This window comes from Mytilus galloprovincialis, chromosome 1 (genome assembly GCF_965363235.1).
Source record: "Mytilus galloprovincialis chromosome 1, xbMytGall1.hap1.1, whole genome shotgun sequence".
In the NCBI taxonomy this organism is placed as follows: domain Eukaryota; kingdom Metazoa; phylum Mollusca; class Bivalvia; order Mytilida; family Mytilidae; genus Mytilus; species Mytilus galloprovincialis.
The window spans coordinates 106,557,531-106,577,561 of NC_134838.1; the positions used below are offsets into that span (position 1 = coordinate 106,557,531).

At 30.6% G+C, this 20,031-nt stretch overlaps 2 protein-coding genes across 3 annotated transcripts in view; both read right to left on the minus strand.

Moving 5' to 3' along the window:
* The window catches only part of LOC143049326 (beta-1,4-galactosyltransferase 4-like), a 262,011-nt gene that overhangs the window by 164,435 nt on the left and 77,545 nt on the right, over positions 1 to 20,031 (minus strand). The window lies entirely within an intron of this gene.
* LOC143049307 (protein DD3-3-like) lies at positions 400 to 19,953 on the minus strand. Of its 2 annotated transcripts, XM_076222992.1 has the most exons (14): positions 19,778 to 19,953; positions 18,145 to 18,170; positions 16,891 to 17,042; positions 16,144 to 16,221; positions 12,693 to 12,870; positions 11,736 to 11,918; positions 11,058 to 11,250; positions 7,542 to 7,708; positions 6,832 to 6,979; positions 6,491 to 6,595; positions 5,712 to 5,774; positions 4,616 to 4,911; positions 3,492 to 3,563; positions 400 to 1,877 (listed from the first exon to the last, which is right to left on the minus strand). In XM_076222992.1, exons 3-14 carry the CDS (start codon positions 17,035 to 17,037, stop codon positions 1,534 to 1,536), a joined length of 1,974 nt encoding a protein of 657 aa, XP_076079107.1. In that variant the 5' UTR covers positions 17,038 to 17,042; positions 18,145 to 18,170; positions 19,778 to 19,953; the 3' UTR covers positions 400 to 1,533. The 2 variants fall into 2 exon arrangements, with proteins under 2 accessions (XP_076079107.1, XP_076079100.1); XM_076222985.1 differs by lacking the exon at positions 18,145 to 18,170.

Genomic DNA, 20,031 nt, shown 5'->3' on the forward strand with positions numbered 1-20,031 from the left:
CCTTATCTATTGTTCCTTATATGTCAATCCTTAATTGCATTGCTTGAGGAAGTATTCTAACTAAGATTGCAATCAAGTCAACCAAAGTTTTGGCAACATGGATCTTTATTATATATATCTATAGCTCTAAATGGGCATTCACTCATGGTTTTAAGAACACAGTGACTTTCTAGATCCTGAGCAATGCTTGGCACAACTACTTTCAATTGAAGAGAGCCCTTTTGTTGTTTTTATTTTGTTTCATTTTATTTCTACTAAATATATTGCCCACACTGAAAATGGCCATTTAGTGAATGGCTTTGAAGGGCCCATGTATTTTGGTTCATCAAATTCATCAAGTTCACATAACTTGATATGGGACTTCTGTTACTTTGAAATGAACAATAGTGAACAAACTAATTTTAGATAAATATGTATTTTAATTATTAATAAATAATAACAAATAAGACACAATTGTCTGTACCAGCAGACAATAATACATTCAGTAAATTGCAACTAAAAAAACATTGAGGTTTTCTTGTAAGATTAAAATATCAATGTATGCAATAGTATTACAAAATTATATTTGATCTCATTTAAATCAAATAAATCAGTAAAAAATAAGTTTTCAGAGTCAATTCAATGTTTTAATAAAATGCTGATGTTGTTATTAAAATAGTTATTATTTTGCAGTGAATATTGTACAAGATTTAAACAGAATTAAAATCTACATAAAAATTTTGTTGTCTTTCTTTGGCTATACTGTTAAAAAATTTAGTCAACACTAAGCTTGGGTGCTGACACTAATCAATGTAAGAATTTACTATTGAAAATTTAAAAAAGGTCTCTAGTGAACCGTTAAGCAGACATCTTATAATGAAAATATTATCATTAACTTTGGTAATAATGTTTTATCCCACAAAAATATAACACATGTATATAAAATAATCTCATATTTGGTATATCTGATATGTATTCATTTGGTCAAATACCTCGAATAAATTGTACAAAATATGATAATCTATTTGAAACTATTTAAAAATATTTCAATTAAAAACCTCATTTTAAGAAAGGGAGAGGGGGATAGAAAAAAGAACAATTTCTTTGGGTTTAAAGATTAGATCATGTTGGTTTTCATATAATAGTAATAATTAACTTTACAGAACAATCATGGTTAAATGGCCAGCATTTGCATATTTTGTGTTACTGATCATAATGAAAGACTGACATTATGAAAATGAAATCAGGAATGTTCATGAATCTTGTGGAGGTAAAAGTTGTTAAGGAGTGTTGCTTAATAAAACAAACAAATATAAAAATATATGAAAAAAAGTATTCCTCAACTAAAATTATGAATCCCAAAGGATTTTTTTTTTAATAAGATGTTTACAAGAAAATATGTTTTACAAATTATGATTTTTGATTGAACTCCTTCCAAAAGAAAAGACCATATGACATGCTGCAAACGCTGAAATAAATATTGAAATTTAAAATAATGTCAATGACAAATATATTCTAAAATACGATATGACCATAACAATAGGCAAGAATGTTTTATGACACAATGAGTGTTGATTTTTGACTTCTATTACTGAAGTTATTATTTCTTGTGCTCATATAGTGATATGTTCCTCTATTAAATTTAAGAACTGCTCCTTCAAATGAGGCGGGTGCATTGTTTAGTAATGGGTTCATTGCAGCCTTAGTTTTAGCCTCATTGACTGATTTATAATATCCTGATGATGACATGATAACAGCCAGGTCCTTAGGAGATACAGCTGTAGAACCAGAATAGATCCATTTGACGTCTGCAGCAGACCACATGGTCGTACTCTCATATGGTAATGGGAAATTGTCATTCAAATCCTTAATTTCCACAATATTACTCCTGTCAGATCCTGAAAATGATAAATTAATGGGTTATTGAGTGTAATTGCTTTTATAAGAATAAAAAATACATTATCATTTAAAGTCATTCCAAATTTTAGAAAAATTTTTGATTACTGATTTGTTCCCCTCATGTTAGTTAGAAGTTTCACTTCTCATCCTGAAATAAAACATGGTTGAAAAGTGATACAAATAGCTAACAGTGTCAGGTCAGATGAGCTGATAAGGTAATGTTTTACCCAATTTTGCAGACATACAAGCTCAATAGTAACTGAAATACGATAACAAATTAAGTGTAACTAGAAAGGGATTTATAACAACATCAATTCTCACCTAACAAGAGCTGTCACAACGACAGCAAACCGGATTTATTAATATTTATTTGTGTCCTGGCAATATCACAAGAACCATTACTGATGAATGGTGAAAGTGAAAATCGTCAATATCAAATTTGACCTCCATTTTGTCATCAGTATCAACATCTTAAAATTTGAAAAGCTTATAATATTAGATTGAATGGTTCATGAGTAAATGCAACAACGTGAATGGAAACGCCATTTCACAATCTTTCAAGAACCATAACTCCTGAACGGTAAAAGTCGACATTATTGAACTTGACCTCTAATTTGCCATCAGTAACAACATATAAAAATTTCAAAAGCTTTGGTTGAATGGTTCATGAGAAAATGCACGGACACGACTGGAAACACCATTTTTCAATCTTTCAAGAACCATAACTCCTGAACGGTAAAAGTCAAAATCGTCATTATTGAACTTGACCTCTATTTTGTCATCAGAGACAACATATTAAAATTTGGGAAGCTTTGGTAAAACAGTTCATGCGTAAATGCACGGACACGACTGGAAACACCATTTTTCAATCTTTCAAGAACCATAACTCCTGAACGGTAAAAGTCAAAATCGCCATTATTGAACTTGACCTCCATTTTGTCATCAGTAACAACATATTAAAATTTGGGAGCTTAGGTAGAACAGTTCATGCGTAAATGCACGGACACGACTGGAAACTCCATTTTTCAATCTTTCAAGAACCATAACTCCTGAACGGTAAAAGTCAAAATCGCCATTATTGAACTTGACCTTCATTTAGTTGTCAGTAACAACATATTAAAATTTTAAAAGCTTTGGTTGAACGGTTCATGAGTTAATGCACGGACAACATTTGATTGCCGCCCGCCCGCCCACCGGCCCGACCACCGGCCCGACCGCCCGCCCGCCGTACATCCCCAAATCAATAACCGACATTTTTTTCACAAAAATCCGGTTAAAAATGACAGAATTAGAAAAACACAGTGTCTAACAAAAAGTACAGAATACAAAAATAAAAATGAGAATCGAAATGGAGAATGTGTCAAAGAGACAACTCAGATCAAAAAGAAGAAAACAGTAGAAATCCACCAATGGGTCTTCAACACAGTGAGAAAATCCTGCACCCAGAGGCACACTTGATTTAATAGTACGCATTCAGGTTTTATCTCATGCAAACTTATTGTATTACCTTGATTGGTTTCATTTTTTCCCCCTTTGCATGAAACTTTGGTTATATAGAAATTTGATCACTACTCATCCATTTTGAGATAACTAGTTTTAGTCATAACACTTACCATCTTTGCCTTGACCTTCATCTCCAGCCTGTCCATCACCAGCTGGATTGTTGTTATTATGTGTATTAGAGCCTGAAAATACATTAATAAAATATGATTCGAATATAAGGAATAATTCACTTGCAAACTGTAGTGTCATATTCTGGTTAGTAATTTTGGGTTCCTGTTTAGATGACTTACTATTAATTATATATATATATATTCAATACTCCTATATGAAAAAAGTTCACCACATTTGGCACTTATGGGTTTGTCCTTTGCAAGAAAAAAATTAACCTGTACATTTATCAGACTTCATATTTAACCTTTTACAGCAGCTGTTACTGTATGAGCTTATAACTTTGATCATTAAAAATTTATTTCTCAGAACAAAAAACTAAATAGAAATACCCTAAATAAGTTTGGATAAATAAAACTGCCATAGATTTATAAGATGGCTGATAACAGGAAAAGTGTTATTGTCATGAAGCTAAAGCTCATAATTACGTTCATAGTATGAAGAAATCTCACATGTAACCACATTTACATGTTTTTTGTTTGGTTAACGTGTGGTTTCATAGGTCCCGTGACTTGTATCCCTTAACAGAAGTAAGGATGATCTCCCTTTTGTAAGGTAAAAAAAGTTGACACATTTGCCTTTTACTAGTTTTGCTTATTTACCAAAAAGCTGCTTTTTCAAAGAGAAGTAGAAATTAATTTTTGTGCCTTTTTCAAGTTTAAGTAGAGCTAGGAAATATTCCTGTAAATTCAGAAATGATTGTGTGCTTTATTTATTGCTACTATTGAACTGACACAAAAAAAAAAGTAAAATCACAAAAGTACAGAAATCCAAGGAAAATTCAAAACGGAAAGTCCCTTATCAAATGGCAAAATCAAAAGCTCAAACACATCAAATGAATGGATAACAACTGTCATATTCCTTACTTGGTACAGGCATTTCCTTATGTCTTTCACTATAATAAATCATGACAGAAATGTTTGAATATAGAGTATATATTAACTAGCTCCACTTTTGACTGACAAGTATGCATTCCTGTATAATACTTTGAGAAGATTAGAATCATTGGGTATAACATTGATTTTTAAATCATTTACATACAATATATAGAGACTGAAAAGATTACCTGTCCATTGTATATGAACGAGATCTGAAGGTTTCATATTTAACGTGTTTGGATGGAAGTCGTACTCTACAGCAGGGTAAGTCTGTACTATGTTACCACGTTTTCCTCGTACGTTCAAATTAAATATTCTATCTGTCTGAGATATAGCACCAGCTCTCGGAGACATGAGAAATACATGACTTCTGTCTTGAAATTGTCTGCCAGTCTGGTCAGTGTTGATGTTCATACGTAATGCAGTTCTACCTCCCACATCGATATAAGGATCCTGCTCTATAATGGATTGTACGAATGGATTTCTGTAAAAAGATATTTGTTCCATTTTTAAATAACATTGGTTGCTTGTTAGTTTATTATAATTTGTGTTGTAGCATTTTGATAATATCAAAGTGTTAAAGGTTTTATACAGTATCTAAGTTAAAAATAGAACCGAACCTATGTTGCCTCTATTCACTTCAGTATATACAACCTTGAAAAATACACAATGTGTTTTTTTTAGGTTGTTTTAAATCTACTTTTAGACTGAAATCACTAAGAACAACCTTATTTAAATGAAAATTATTAAATTCATTCCTGATACTTCTGCAGGACATCAATGTCCTTTCTTATGTGTGTTAAAATATTTACAGGTTTATCATAAAATATGGGATCTGTTATATAGATATATCATCAAATATGAAAAAATATTGTTTTGATAGAAATATTGAAAAAGAGAAAAAAAATATTATAGATATCATCAAATATTAACATCATTTATAAACATATTATAAATATGGCAAAAAATGTACAGACATATCATCAAAAAGTCAAAATATGTTTAGTCATACCATCAGAATGTAGAATTTCACTTTAATCACCATAATGTCATAAAAAGTCACATCAATTGGCTGCAAGGAAGAATGGTTTAGGAGTGTTTTATTATTAACTGGAAGTAACTAAATGTTATAATGATGGAAGATGAGAGAGAAAATCCAGATATAATGCTTCTAGCTTTATTATTATGGTTATTCAATATACTCTGATTATCTCCCTTTGTTATTCATAAATTGATGCCCAGTAAAGTAAATAAGTTTTCATTTAGAATATAAAAAAAACTTACAATTGTTGATTTGAAGAAGAATCTGTGAAATATGGATCATAATCATCTGTTGATATGTTGTATCTAAAAAAGAGAACAAAGAATTTGTAAACAATTTTTTTGTTATTCATTTACAAATGAAAGTGGTGTTATATATTTTAAATTCAAAGAGAAATCAACACAGACAAAAGTTTACAGTAAATGAATTTCACCTTAATAGCTGAATGTAAAGTTAAATGACAAGGCCAGAGTCTTCTCATTCTTCTTGATTACTTGGTGAAGATGGGAGCACAGTTAGTTCCCATAAGAATGTCAATTGTCTGTTTATAAATATCTCCACCACACATATGTTGTCAATAATAAAATTAAAGCAACTTCATGACGTTATAATCAGAGTAGCTTTAGTTCACAGATCAAGATTTGTTCTTTCCAGACACAATTTATTTGTAGAACAAAATTTATCAATGCAATATCATTTATGTTATAAATGTCATTATACCAAAAAAAAACTCAGTTGATATCTAAGACAGCAATGGTTACAAAACTGACGGAGACCACCTCAATCTAGATATTTTTTTACAAACAACTAAGATAAGTACCAATGATTATTAATGAATCCTCAGTATCGGAATAGTGGTAAAGATTGTATTACAACTGCAGTCCAAAATCGTAAAATTGTAACAAAATACAATGTAATTCTCGGTTTAAAAAGTTTGACTGCCAGTATTAAAATTATCAATATTCATGAAATATAGTTTTAAAAATAAATTTATGATGCACTAAAAATCATTGTGTTTTACCTCATTCTAAAAACACATCTTTTTGCTTTTGCTGAAGGAAAATAAGGCAGCGTCCACATATAACTATTAGCTCTACCATTTGCTCCATTACCCAGATGGTTAGACCTGAAATAGATATAAATGCATGTGAAATCATGTTCTTGTTCTTCTACATATAAACAGGTAATGCTTTGAAATGTAAAACCTTATGACACCATGGTTCCTTTAAAGTATCATGAATAACATTAAAAAAAAACATATACTGGTACCTAGAATACTAGGACTCTAATTTCAACAATCTATTTACATAAAATACTAATGTTTTTTAGTCTGTTAAGTCTACATCTAAATAAACTAAATACCTAGAATATTGTGCTTCTTTACAATCTGGTTGGTCTAGTTGAACCAAACATTCTTTCTTAGTGACAACAGTAGCATCATATGGTACAGCCCATCTATAGGTCAGTCCACCTTTACTCTGTGCATTACAAGCGGCCTCAGTAGTATATGCTGAAATTTTAAGATGGATTTTGCAACAATTTACTAGCATAAGCTTTTACTTGTGTGATTATGTTTGACCTTACATCAATATTATCTATGGATATAGTGTGATGTCCATTTTTACTGAACTAGTACATATTTTAGTTAAGGACCAGCTGATGTCTGCCTCCTGGTGCAGGATTTTCTCCCTGTGTTGAAGACCCATTAGTGGCCTTCAACTGTTTTCTGTCTTGTTGTTGTCTCTTGACACATTCCCCATTTCCAATCTCAATTTTATATATTCTTAGCATTAAAAAAAAAACATATATTTTGTTTGTTCATACCTTAGTTTTGTTTTTAAGACTTTTAATAGTGGATTTTTTTCAAAACAAAATCATGATAATAAGTCATTTCTTAATGGAACATTTTTTTAAAATTTTGTGCTTAAAAAAAATTCTCCATTCAACTAAGAAATTTTAAAATGCATAAAACACCATATAAACTTTTAAAACACTTTTAAAGAACAACTTTTTCAACAGTTATTTATGATTATGTGAAAAATATTGGTTCTGATTATGAATGCGTTCCTCACCAGGTGCCTTCTCTAGAAAGTTGCTGAATAGTATCCATTGTCCACCATTTTGTGTACATTGGGCTTGATTATTCCATTTTGAATAAGGACGTCTGGCGCCTCCTGGTGTGTAAGTTTCTACACACTCATGGTACATTTGTGTATTAAAACTTTTTGACTTGTAATAACTGAAATTAATTTATAACAATTACATATTGTAAACATAGACTGTAATTTTCAAGAAGCTTTAATCTATTTTTGCAGTTTATACGATTCTGTCAATAGAGTGACAAATGGTTCCAAATATTTGATAATAGAATAAAGAACAAGAATAAGAATGAATCGATGCAAGGGTGTCTGAATCTATCCCCCTTACCCTTATTGTGCATATTAAAATGGTTGCAAAAATAAAATAGGATGATAATAAGGCATTCAATCAGAAGCAAATAAAATCACTGTGTAGAAGAATATGCATTTTGATGTAAAAATATAAAAAATAATCAATAATGTGTTATGTTCAACAATTCAAACAAATTAGGGTACAACATATTGACAAATTTACCTAAATCTGACAATTATTGATTGATTGTTGGTCTCTTTATGCCACATTGGCACAAAAAGGCTATATTGCGGCAAGAGCTAATTCAAATATTTTACACTTTAAAGCATATTTTAAAATCAAACAAAAGGTCCTTTAATAAACTAAAATTCTAGACTGAAGCAAATTAAAAATCTGACAATTAAAGTCCTGTAACACTGGAAAGACAACTTAAAAGTTAAAATCATAAGAGAGCTTTCTTTTAACCTATCAGAACAAAAATGTAAAGTTATCTCTGTATGTTGTACTAAAATTAAATGAGAGTTGAATAAAGCAAATTTGACAAAGCATTGATAAGATGGATTGAGGATGGATACCATATTAGACCTTATATTCATTTTTCTTAATTTATAAGTTGATTACTCTTAATATAAGTTATATGGTTCGCTACTGACCCCCTACGGATCCATAGAGGGTTAATAAATTCCATAGGTGGTGAGGCCGGATTCCGAATCCCCTATAGATTTAATTCACCTCTATGGATCCGTAGGGGGTTAGTAGTTAACCGTATAACGAATTTATCGCACACTGGACTTTTTCTGCTGCGTTTTGTTGAAAAATAAACGATGAAACACAACAACATTAATAGACTATGTCACCATTAACACGTCATGAACCCCCTATGTAATTTACTAACCCCCTATGGTCTCATTGGGGTTCGCCATGTGACGGTGTTAAACCAATCACAACTTGATAATTTACCCGTGGTGCGATAAAGCAACTTAGGTCACAACAGATTTAATGTGCTTGGAATGGACATCAAATTTTTTATTACATAGATGGTTAAAGCTCATATGATGTCTGAATTGTTCATATGAGCATAATGAACAAATTTTGCACACACATATGAAAAAACCAAACTGCACAAATGAGCATTTTAATTTGCATATAATTCTCATGTGCAACTCATGCGCTTTAGTTAGTTATTTCTGTATGGGCTAGTAATGAATGCATTGAAATTGGCTGTATCTTAATATATTCCTGTTAAACAATCAAAGAAATAAACTTTGATCAGAATATGTTTAATCTACTGAAATTGAATAACTTTGATAAAAATTTAGGTTGATGTAAACAGAAGTACTGAATAACATCAATATTTGTTTTTGGTATTTGTTCAAGAGATTATATACTGTTATTTGAACTGTAACACTTCCTATTACAAACAAGTTGAACTTTGTGTATCCTGTATTGATATCCCTGTAATTATCACTTAATCTTCTCATAGGATCTACCACCTACTTAAAATGTGATTTTATCTGTACAACTGATTATGATACTGTTTCATAATTAAAATAAATTTGTCGGCCTCAGTGAATATCATTTTTTCAAAAGTCAATAAAACCGCATATTTACCTCATCAAAAGACAGTAATTGTTTTATTCCATAGTCCGAGAGAAGAAAATGTATCTAATGACAAACATATACCAATTTTTTTTTTTACATGAAACATTTTACAATAACGTTGCATGTAAAAGCGTGTGACGTTTAGCGCGGTGAATAACACTTTCTCAGGTGAATATGCCTTTTTATTCAAAATCCAATTCATATAGAGAAACCTACTAAAATAATACCAATATGGAATAACATTAGATATGTAAGAAACTCATTTCAATCAAATTCAAAATTATGTTTTGTATTATAAATAACAATAGATATTTTTTTAATAGGTACATGTAATGCATCATACAGAACCTTCACAAAATAGAGATCTGCAGTATTTAACAAATTCGTTAACAAATAATTGTTTAATTAATACATATTGCTGTAGAACTTAAAGAGTCTAGAAACTGTGGCAGGATATTCAATCAGTTGACAGTCGCCGATTACTGGAAGAAGAAGAACTTGTGAATAAATCTTAGTTAGGGAGAACATCAAAGATCTGACAACAATGCCAAGTTTTAAAAAAACTAATAAACAGCTGCGCCATGAGCGCATGATACGCCCGACGTCTTGTGTGGAAGTTTTATGCAATAATCATAAATAGTTTCTGAGAAAGTTTTAAGCAATAACAATATATTGTTTTTGAGACACAGCAGGACATGTGAAACCCACAACCCTGTTTTTTTTTTTTACAAAAAACTAAATATCCCTTAAATAAAATTTTGAATCAAAACCAAAAAGTATACAGATCTTTAGATTAATATAACAAAGAAGTGTATAAAGTTTTAAGCAATAATCATAAATCGTTTTTGAGATACGGCACGACATGTAAACCCCCCCCCCCTTTTTTTAAAAAATACTCAATAACTCAAAAATGAAATTTTGAATCATCACCAAAAAGTATACAGATCTTTAGATTAATATAACTAAGAAGTGTGTAAAGTTTTAAGCAATAATCATAAATCGTTTTTGAGATATGGCGCGACATGTAAAAAACCCTCCCCCTTTTTTACAAAATACTCAATAACTCAAAAATGAAATTTTGAATCATCACCAAAAAGTATACAGATATTAAGATTAATATAACTAGGAAGTGTGTAAAGTTTTAAGCAATAATCAAGAATCGTTTTTGAGATACGGTGCGACATGTGAAAAAAAACACACCCCTGTTTTAGTTACAAAGTGCCGTAACTCAAAAAGTTTAAATCTTATTTTCACCAAAAAGTATACAGATCATTTGACCATCATAAAAAACAACTATATTAAGTTTCATGAAATTTAGATAAGTCGTTCTCAAGTTACGGTGCGACATGTTTACGCCGGACAGACAGACGGACAGACGGACAGACGGACAGACGGACGGACGGACACAGGACATTTGTATACCATAATACGTCCCGTCAAAATTTTGACGGGCGTATAAAAATTCAAAACAACAAATATGATACCTACTAGATTAAAATAAATCTTCAAACTTTTCAAAAGAGAGAGACACAAGCCTGATATTATCAAAGGTAGAAACAGAAACAAGAAAGATAACTCTCTATATATATACACACCTGCACATGGAAGCATTTTCTGCAAGTACTGCAATATCTTTCCATGGAGTAGGGTGCCAGTAGGGGAAATAATCTCTTTCTTCTGGACATTCATACCCATAACGATTACCATTTGGATTCTCACGTGTGTAAATGGCACTGCTAGTGCCCAAGCCATTGTTGGTTTTTAATTTTTGATCAGCAGTAAAGAGCCCTGAAAATATAAGAGTTATACTTTAAATAATTATGATACACTTCAAATGACGGTTCTGATGTCAAAAGTATCAACCATGTTACCCCCATGATGTCTTATCATTAAACAGACCTGCATGGATTTTCAGCATTAAAATTAAAAGAAAATAGTTATTTATGGATATAAATATATAACAGCTAGCTAGATTCAAAACAGGTCCATATTCCTAAAACCAGACAAATTCTTAATACCAAAATAATATCAAAATGTTAACATTCCATTTCCAAAACCCATTAAACAAGATCCATTCTATTAAAACAAGTAGCCTTCCTTATTTTGGCTTAATATTGAGAAATTCTTCTTCTTCTATGTCAATATTTAGCATGTTTGCATGTATCATTCATTAATCCCTTTAAATTCAGGACCTTTGCAAACAAAGCAAATGTGAAAAAGTCTTTTAAATTTCTCAAACTATTTACATATTTTACGAGAGTTATCTTCCCTACCTCTATTACGTTCCCTGACAAAGCATTTGTCATACCATTCCCAAGGTTCCTGGAGAACTTCCTCTTGTTGGACAGCATTGTTTTTACGAGCTGTTGTTTGTGCCTGGGTTTCTGTCAAACTCTGTGGTCTTTTATATGCTTGTGTATCAGTTCTCTGCCCATTTCTAAGAGTATCAGCAGTACCTATAAAAGAAAATTGGAAACCTTGTAGGAGCAAAATTTCATAAAGTAAACTGAACATTGTATGAACATATTATGTTAGCAATTAAAATGTTGTGATTCTGCCAATAGTAATGGAATATATATATGGTTGTTCATATTGATTTTTCAAATCATTTGAAAAGTGTTGTATCATTCTAAAGGTTCATGTAAATTTCAATCGTAATTTATGAATATAAAAAAAGTCTGAAAAACTTGTAAAAAAATCATTTGGCACATTAAAAATTATCTTGAAAATACTGAGAGTAGCCTGATATGACAGCAGAGGTCAAACCCTAAACAGCTTGGACACAATATTCAAGCTTGATACTGTCTGAATTTAGATTGTTTTAATTTTTTTGACATAATATAGGTTTTCGGATACAAAATAAATGTTGTCAGAGATTTTGTAAAAAAAAATTGAAATGGGACATTCCAAAATCTAACAAAGCTAGATTAACTAATGGACATATTTTATTATCAAGTACCATAGTAGCACTTTCTTCTAAACTGCTAAAACAACTCATTGTTCATAAAAGTTAATCAGTGTTTTGATTTTGTAATTTTACAAACAGAAATATTTTTTACTTTAAATAAGAGTCATTTTCAAATTTAACCTGGTTAAAAAAATTAGCAGACAAAACTTGGAAATTTAGCTTGTCCAGGATAATTAGATATCAGAATATGTGGTATGAGTGCCAATGAGACAACTCTCCATCCAAGTCACAATTCATAAAAGTAAACCATTTTAGTTTGTACCTGTTGGCGTGTTCACATCATCCTGACACATGTACTGTAGGATCATATGACAATTTTGTTTCTGTGGACTGGTATCTTCATTGCCTCCACAGCCATGCTGATTGGTCCATTCAAGCTCAAGGAAACTCTTCCCTGCATCATTATTTAAACTTTTAAATGGACCACTTTGGAAATATTTCTGAAAAAATAGTGACACTGTGAACTTATGTGTCTTGATAATTACAACTGAGTGATGAAAATTCCTTGACTCTTATCAGGGGCGGATCCAGCCATTTTAAAAAGGGGGGTTCCCAACCCAGGATAAAGGGGGATTCCAACCATAAGTCCCAATTCAAATGCATTGACCCACCAAAAAAAAGGGGGGGTTCCAACCTCAGAACCCTCCCCTGGATCCACCACTGCTCTTTCATTTTGTTCAGTAATCAGTTCCTAACATGCAATATTGCATCAATCTTAAGCTTTACAAGTACAAAAGTTCAGACTGACAAGAATGTGTCCATAGTCATTTGATAGTACATGGATGTTCCACTCAGCCTTTCATTTTATATTTTCAGTGGACCTTTAAATTGGGGTCAAAACTCTAATTTGGCATTACAATTAGAAAGATCATATCATAGGGAACATGTGTATCAAGTTTCAAGTTGATTGGACTTTAACTTATTCAAAAATGACCTTGACCAAAAACTTTAACATGAAGCAAGACAGACAGACGAACAAATGACAGACAAAGAGACGTACAGACCAAAACACATTACGCCCCTAGGTGGGCCATAAAAATAGACATTGAAAGTAAAAATAACTATTAAAATTTCAGTTTTTGGAGTTTTAAACAATAAATAAAATATAATATTACTATTTCATACCACCTGCAGTTTTCTAATTTTAATGTTTTTATATCTTTCAGTTATAGTTCAAAATTATCCAAAAAAGATACACTTCAAATATAGGAATCTGACAGGTATAATTTGAATTGCTCTTTTTTCAACTTATTCATGTGATTTCTACATAGAATTATTCTACATTATCTAATAGAAAGATGGTATCAAACTTTAGATTTGTTACAATGATGCTGTTGCTGTCAAACTAAGGGTCCTATATAAACATTTGGTTTCATAATATTTTTCTTTGTAATGTAATTACCAATCATCATTAAATCAAAAGTAAAGTTTTATAAATTTCAATTCAGGAAATTTCATAAAAGTTGTATTCATTTTTGCGTTTAAGTTTGACCCATGGTATATTTTTTGTAAAGAACAAAATGTTAAATGATTTAGTAAGGTTCAAATCTATCATTTTGAACTATGATGTTCACAAATAGAGATACAAAAATATTCCTAGCAGCAATATATAAAAAAAAATGATTTCATTAAAAAGTTGTTAAGTTTGGTTTTAACTTCTATAATTTTATCACTTTGCTCTCTGATATGAAGTATCCAAATGTGGTAAACTTCCGATTGTTGTTAACACACTTACAAAAGTACTTAAAGTTACGTAAACCAGAGTTCATTTATTATCATTATCGTAACTAAATATGACATCATACCAATAAACTCATCATAGATACCAGCATATAAACCCATATTATTAAAGTGACCAGATATACAATCCTATGTTTGAATCATCTAACTCTTTTTAAAATCTTTCTTCCAAACAAGGAATATAAACTGTATTTAGTAATAGTATATTTCACATCTTATATAAATTAGGTAGATTTTTAACTAAAATTTAATAACTAGTGATTCAAACTGGTAACTCCCTAGTCACAATATTTTAATTAAGAAAAACATTTTTATATTTAGATATACTGTCTTAATTAAAACTGTGGAAAAAAATGCAATCTAAGTACATATGTAAGAATTTTGCCCCCAAAAAACATGACAAACTTGACTTTGATCTGTTAAGTATCCTGTGATTATTTATATGTAAGCATGGTAAGGAAGTCCTGAAACTATAATAGCTTTTATCAAATAATCCTATTTAGAAAACATCCTTCACCAAGATAATTAATCCCCAAATAGGTTCATGTGATGCATGTTTCGCTGTCAGTACTCACATCTACGAAATGAAATAAACAACTTTGATTTGTGAGAAAGTTGACAAAACATAAAGAAAATAGGCTTAAAAGATTTAAAAACACACAATGTCATGTAACAAATGATTAAAGGCATGAAGTCAATACAATAATTATATGCGAAAATGATGTAAATAATAATGTAATACTGAATAATATCTCCTTTCAATACTTAAAGATAAGTTACCTGTCAACAAGGCCCGCCTGTTAAGACTTTCAAATTGATGAATTAAAATATTGTTTGTGTAAGCTATCATCAAGTTTCAGTGCCAAATTGCATTTAATCTATCAAAAAAATATGACACCACCCACTCTAAAGAAAATAAATAATTCTGGTCAAATCCCATTACTTTTTAAAAACAACAGCAATTGCTGCAAATATACATGAAATACAAAAATGTATCCATAAAAGGAGCTTCACACCTTCAAGAAATCTTCTAAAAAATTTGTTATTGTATTTTCTTAAATTTCATTTCTTTAATTCTCAGTCCAATAAAAATGAAAAATATTACAATTGAAATAGGAGCTTTATTTAATTTATCCTAACCCAAGAGTTAAAAAATTTCAAAAGATCTTAGTCATTGTTAGTTACGTAACAAAACACAATATTTAAAAACGCTTCATAATTTAGATTCGTAAAAGGTCAATACTGGTCAAGAAAAGGGTTTTACTTTGCAACAAATTAGACAATTCCAGATGGACAAAATAGTTATGTCTTCACACAATTTCTCATTTCTTGCAGGAATATGTAATGAGTTTGATACTTCCTTGATATAAATCTTCAACTGTGCATGCTCATTGTTGAAGGCCATACGGTGGCCTATAGTTGTTATTTTTGTGTCAATTTGGTCTCTTGTGGAGAATTGTCTGTCTCATTGGCAATCATAACTCATCATCTTTTTTTTAAATGACATAGTTTGATTGAAACAGAAAATGACACCATAACTAAAATAAGATGTGGTGTGATTGCCATTGAGACAACTTTCCACACAAGACCAAATGATGTAGATTCAGAAGCATGCACCTACAGGTAATCCTATAGCCTTCAACAATGATTAAAACCTAAACCTCTATAAATGAGCTTAAATAATGCTTATATACATATATAGACAATTAATGACTTTCTACAGTGGTGACTGAAAGCAAAATCTTTGAGACCTTGAAACTAAAACAAAGGTCAAATAGCTAAAGCAATCAAAGATGACCAAATTGTAGAGCAAAACAGAGCTAAAAAGAGAACAATTGATTTATGATCAAGAAATTTTTCTTTTTGGTGATATCAAAGGCACATTGTTTATATTTTTTTTATAATTTTGATTTGTACGTCTACAAAGAAATGTATGAGTTGCTTTATTTATGTTATTTGTATTTAATATTTACCATCCTGTACTGTTCTCCTTCATTGTTAGATGGATTTTCTCCTTTATCACCGACATTATAACCTCCTTTGTTATTGTTCTAATGGAAAGAAATATATTTGCATGTATATAACTGTTAAAAACAGGGAATGCTGTCTCATTAATTCTATTAGAAGATGGTTACCCTACTTAAAGAAAATTTAATACTTTGAGTCACAGCTAGGGTCCAAGTGGACTGTGAATAAGTATAGCTGGTATGTTATTATCTACAATTAAATTTAAATACAAATCTATATAGATCACAACAATATGGGTTTCAGGTTTTCTCTGTTCATTTGACATAGGACAAGACTAAATGAATCTAGATCTGAAAAGTACATTATATATGTATGTGATAAATTGATTGATTTACAAGTGTTTGCTTTACACCACAAGTTAAGAGCTTGTTATTTTTATAATTGCTTTACCAAGGCTGGTGGACAAAGCTTCAGTTTCAACTCTTCCACTACTAAACAAACATTAACTTGCCTCCTAATTCTGATGTCAATCTCATAGAGGCCAAAAGCTAGGAGACCTTTTAAGCATTCAAAAATAAACCCTTTTTACTTTTAACGGTAAAAAATAATAAACAATATTCTTTTCATTTTCATGTGATAGCTAATCTTATTAGATATATTTCGCTAAAATTGAATGCTGGTCATTTTCAAAATAAAAGGACCTTTACCTAGGGCTTATTACATTAAAAAATATTATTTGTGAAATGAATTACCTGTGAATCAAACACCCTGTTTGCATTTTTCCTATTACCAGTTTTTTCATTCAATCTGTTATTTGATCCTCTAGGTATATGTAGATAAATGTCTGCAAAACACTGTCCAAATAACAAGACACTTATGACCGTAAGCAGTATCATCATTTTACCTACAGTGAAAAGTCCTTTTTAAAATATTAGTTTATTAAGTACAATATAGCATTATAACACAATAACACCAAAGTGACACATCAAGCAAGAAATCAACCTCCAATTCATAAACTGTGGACACAGAGATATGTCTAGACTGTTTAACAATACCATATGTTTCAAAGCCAATGGACCATGACTCAGATGGCTAGCCTTAATAACCTCCATGGAAATGAAAGATGTAATACAACTACCTAAACACTCATCTTTGACTTTATATTGATTGTTCCTTATGTTCTTTATGACTCCTTCTGTAGCCATGTGAACTACGAAACAGCAAAGATAGTGAAAAATAAAGATGGCCATATTGAACATATACATTTGTACTAAGGGGTAAAAAAAAGTAAGTAAGTAAAACTTTATTTGGATTTGGCATATTGACAAACAGTACAAACAAAAGCTCTAATGAGCTTTTCACCGAATTTAAAAACATATGCAATATCAAATAAAACAAGGCATGCAGCATGCAAAATAAATTATAAAAAGCAGCACCAAAAATTATTTTGCGAAACTCCAAAAAATAGAATGAAATTCAAAACAGTGTGGCTGTGGCCATTGATTGACACATTAAATTCATCCATTGACTGGGACAATTTACATGAACGTTTGTCTGTAACGACCACTGTTCACGACGTACCTACGATAGACATTTAAACTGTGGGGTCACCAAAGGTTTCTTAACGCCTTTAATTATAAAATAATTCAAAAAATTAATCAGGAATAACCTTTATGTTTTGATTTATATAATTGATATAAATCAAAACATCGTGTTATTTCTGATTAGTTTTTCGAATTACTTTATTAAGGTGTTGAGAACCTTTGGTGACCCCATAGTTTAAGTGTCTTTAAAAAGTACATAGTGAACAGTGATCGTTACATACAAACGTTCACCTAAATTGTCCCAGTCAATGGATGAATTTAATGTGTCAATCAATGGCCACAGCCACACTGTTTTGAATTTCATTCTATATAAGCACTAAATTTTTAAAAATTTGGTAAGATATTCCATAAAGAAGCAGCAGAAAAACTTAAAGATTTTTTTCCATATGTTGTAGTTCTTACCTGTGGTATTCCAAATATTACTGTATCTAAAAGAATATTTAGTATATTCAATTTAGAGTAAATTTTGTAAACATACAGGAGGCAAATTATTTAAAATTTTATAAGTCTCAAGTGCCATTGTCCTGATGCGTCTTACTTGTAGGGTTGGAACCTTTGCGTTCTCAAGAAGAGTTTCAGAGGATGATAAGTAGTTGTCATATGCAAATCTTAATGCTCTCTCTTGCATTTTTTCAAGTTTTTTAGAATTTTTCTCTGTACAAAAATGCCAAGCCAAAGGACAAAAATTAAAATTACTCAAAATAAAAGTATGAAAAATTGTAAGTTTATTTAATCTGTTTAAAAATGATCCAATTCTCTTGAGAACATTCAGCTGTTGTGATGCCTTTCTACACAAGTTTCTTATATGTGCATCAAATTTTAGTTGGTAATCAATATCAATTCCAAGTAACTTTTACTGTCTCTTCACATGATAAAATATTTTGCTGAATTTGTATAGATGGATTTTTTGCAAAGGTTCTTTTCCCTACAGCAATAACTTGAAATTTATCAGGATTTGCCTGCATCTTATTTTCTTTAAACCAATCAATCAGCAAATGAGACTTAGATTCTAATATGGATATGAGATGGTCATAATCCGGACTACTAAAAGATAGAGTATTGTTGTCTGCATAATTGTTTAATGTACTATGTTTAACAAAACAAAAAATATCATTTATGAAGACATTAAATAAAAGGGGCCCCAATATAGAACCTTGGGGTACCCCTTTTCGGATGTCAGCCCAGTTACTCAGAACACCGTTTACTTTAATTTGCTGTTTTCTATCAGAAAGATATGATTTTAATAAAGATACTGAATGTGGAGAAACACCATATGCTAGTAATTTATCTAGTAAAATTTCATGAGGTAAACAGTCAAAAGCTTTTGATAAATCCATAAGAACTGCAGCTATATATAAGTTTTTGTCTAAGGCTTTATGCCAGTCTTCCAGTAATCTGAGCAACGTAGTCTGACATCCATGTCCTCTACGGAAAGCACATAGATAAGAATTAAAAATGGAATCAAAGAAATCGTATAACTGTATTTCAAATATCTTTTTATAAAATTTTGAAAAAATAGGTAACACACTGACTGGTCTGTAATTTGATTTCAGTAGTGGGTCACTCTTTTTATGTAAGGGTGTAACTTGGGCCTCTTTAAGTTTGTCTGGAAATATGCCCGTAAACAATAAATGCTCAGCACATCATAGAATAAACCAGCACGAGCTATTTTCTTTTATTAAGAACATGTACTACTAAATGTACAGATAAGAATCAATTTTTAAAAATAAACAGTGTAATGCATTATGATGCATAAGTGAAAGGACTAAATAAACACTGAAATGGTAAAATTAACTGGTTTAAAATTCATCAATCCTAATAGTACTGTTGTTAATTGGAATTGCTTCATCCCTTAACATATATTTGTCGTCTTAAGTTATGTTTTAGATATGTTTGAATTGTTTGTCTGTCGATGAAACAACTATACTATCAAAAAAAGAAATACTTGGCCTAAACAGAGACATATAATACATGTCTCTGGCCTAAATTATATCCTACTTTCACTTTAAAGACAAGGTATCTTAGATGATCTTACCTGATTGTTCACACCGCTTGGTGTTCTCTACAATGATATCGCAATGTTGTTTTTGAATATATGTTTATCTTGTTGTAAATTCTATTATTAATCAATTGTTCTGTCCAGTGGTTCTGTCTGTTTGATCTATTATCTTTTTATTTCACTTCTTCATGACCTCATCTTAATACGGTTTGTAAATTAATGCGCTTGAAAGTGGAAGTAGAATAATAACAAAATAATTTGAAACTGCTTTACAACCTATTATGATTTTC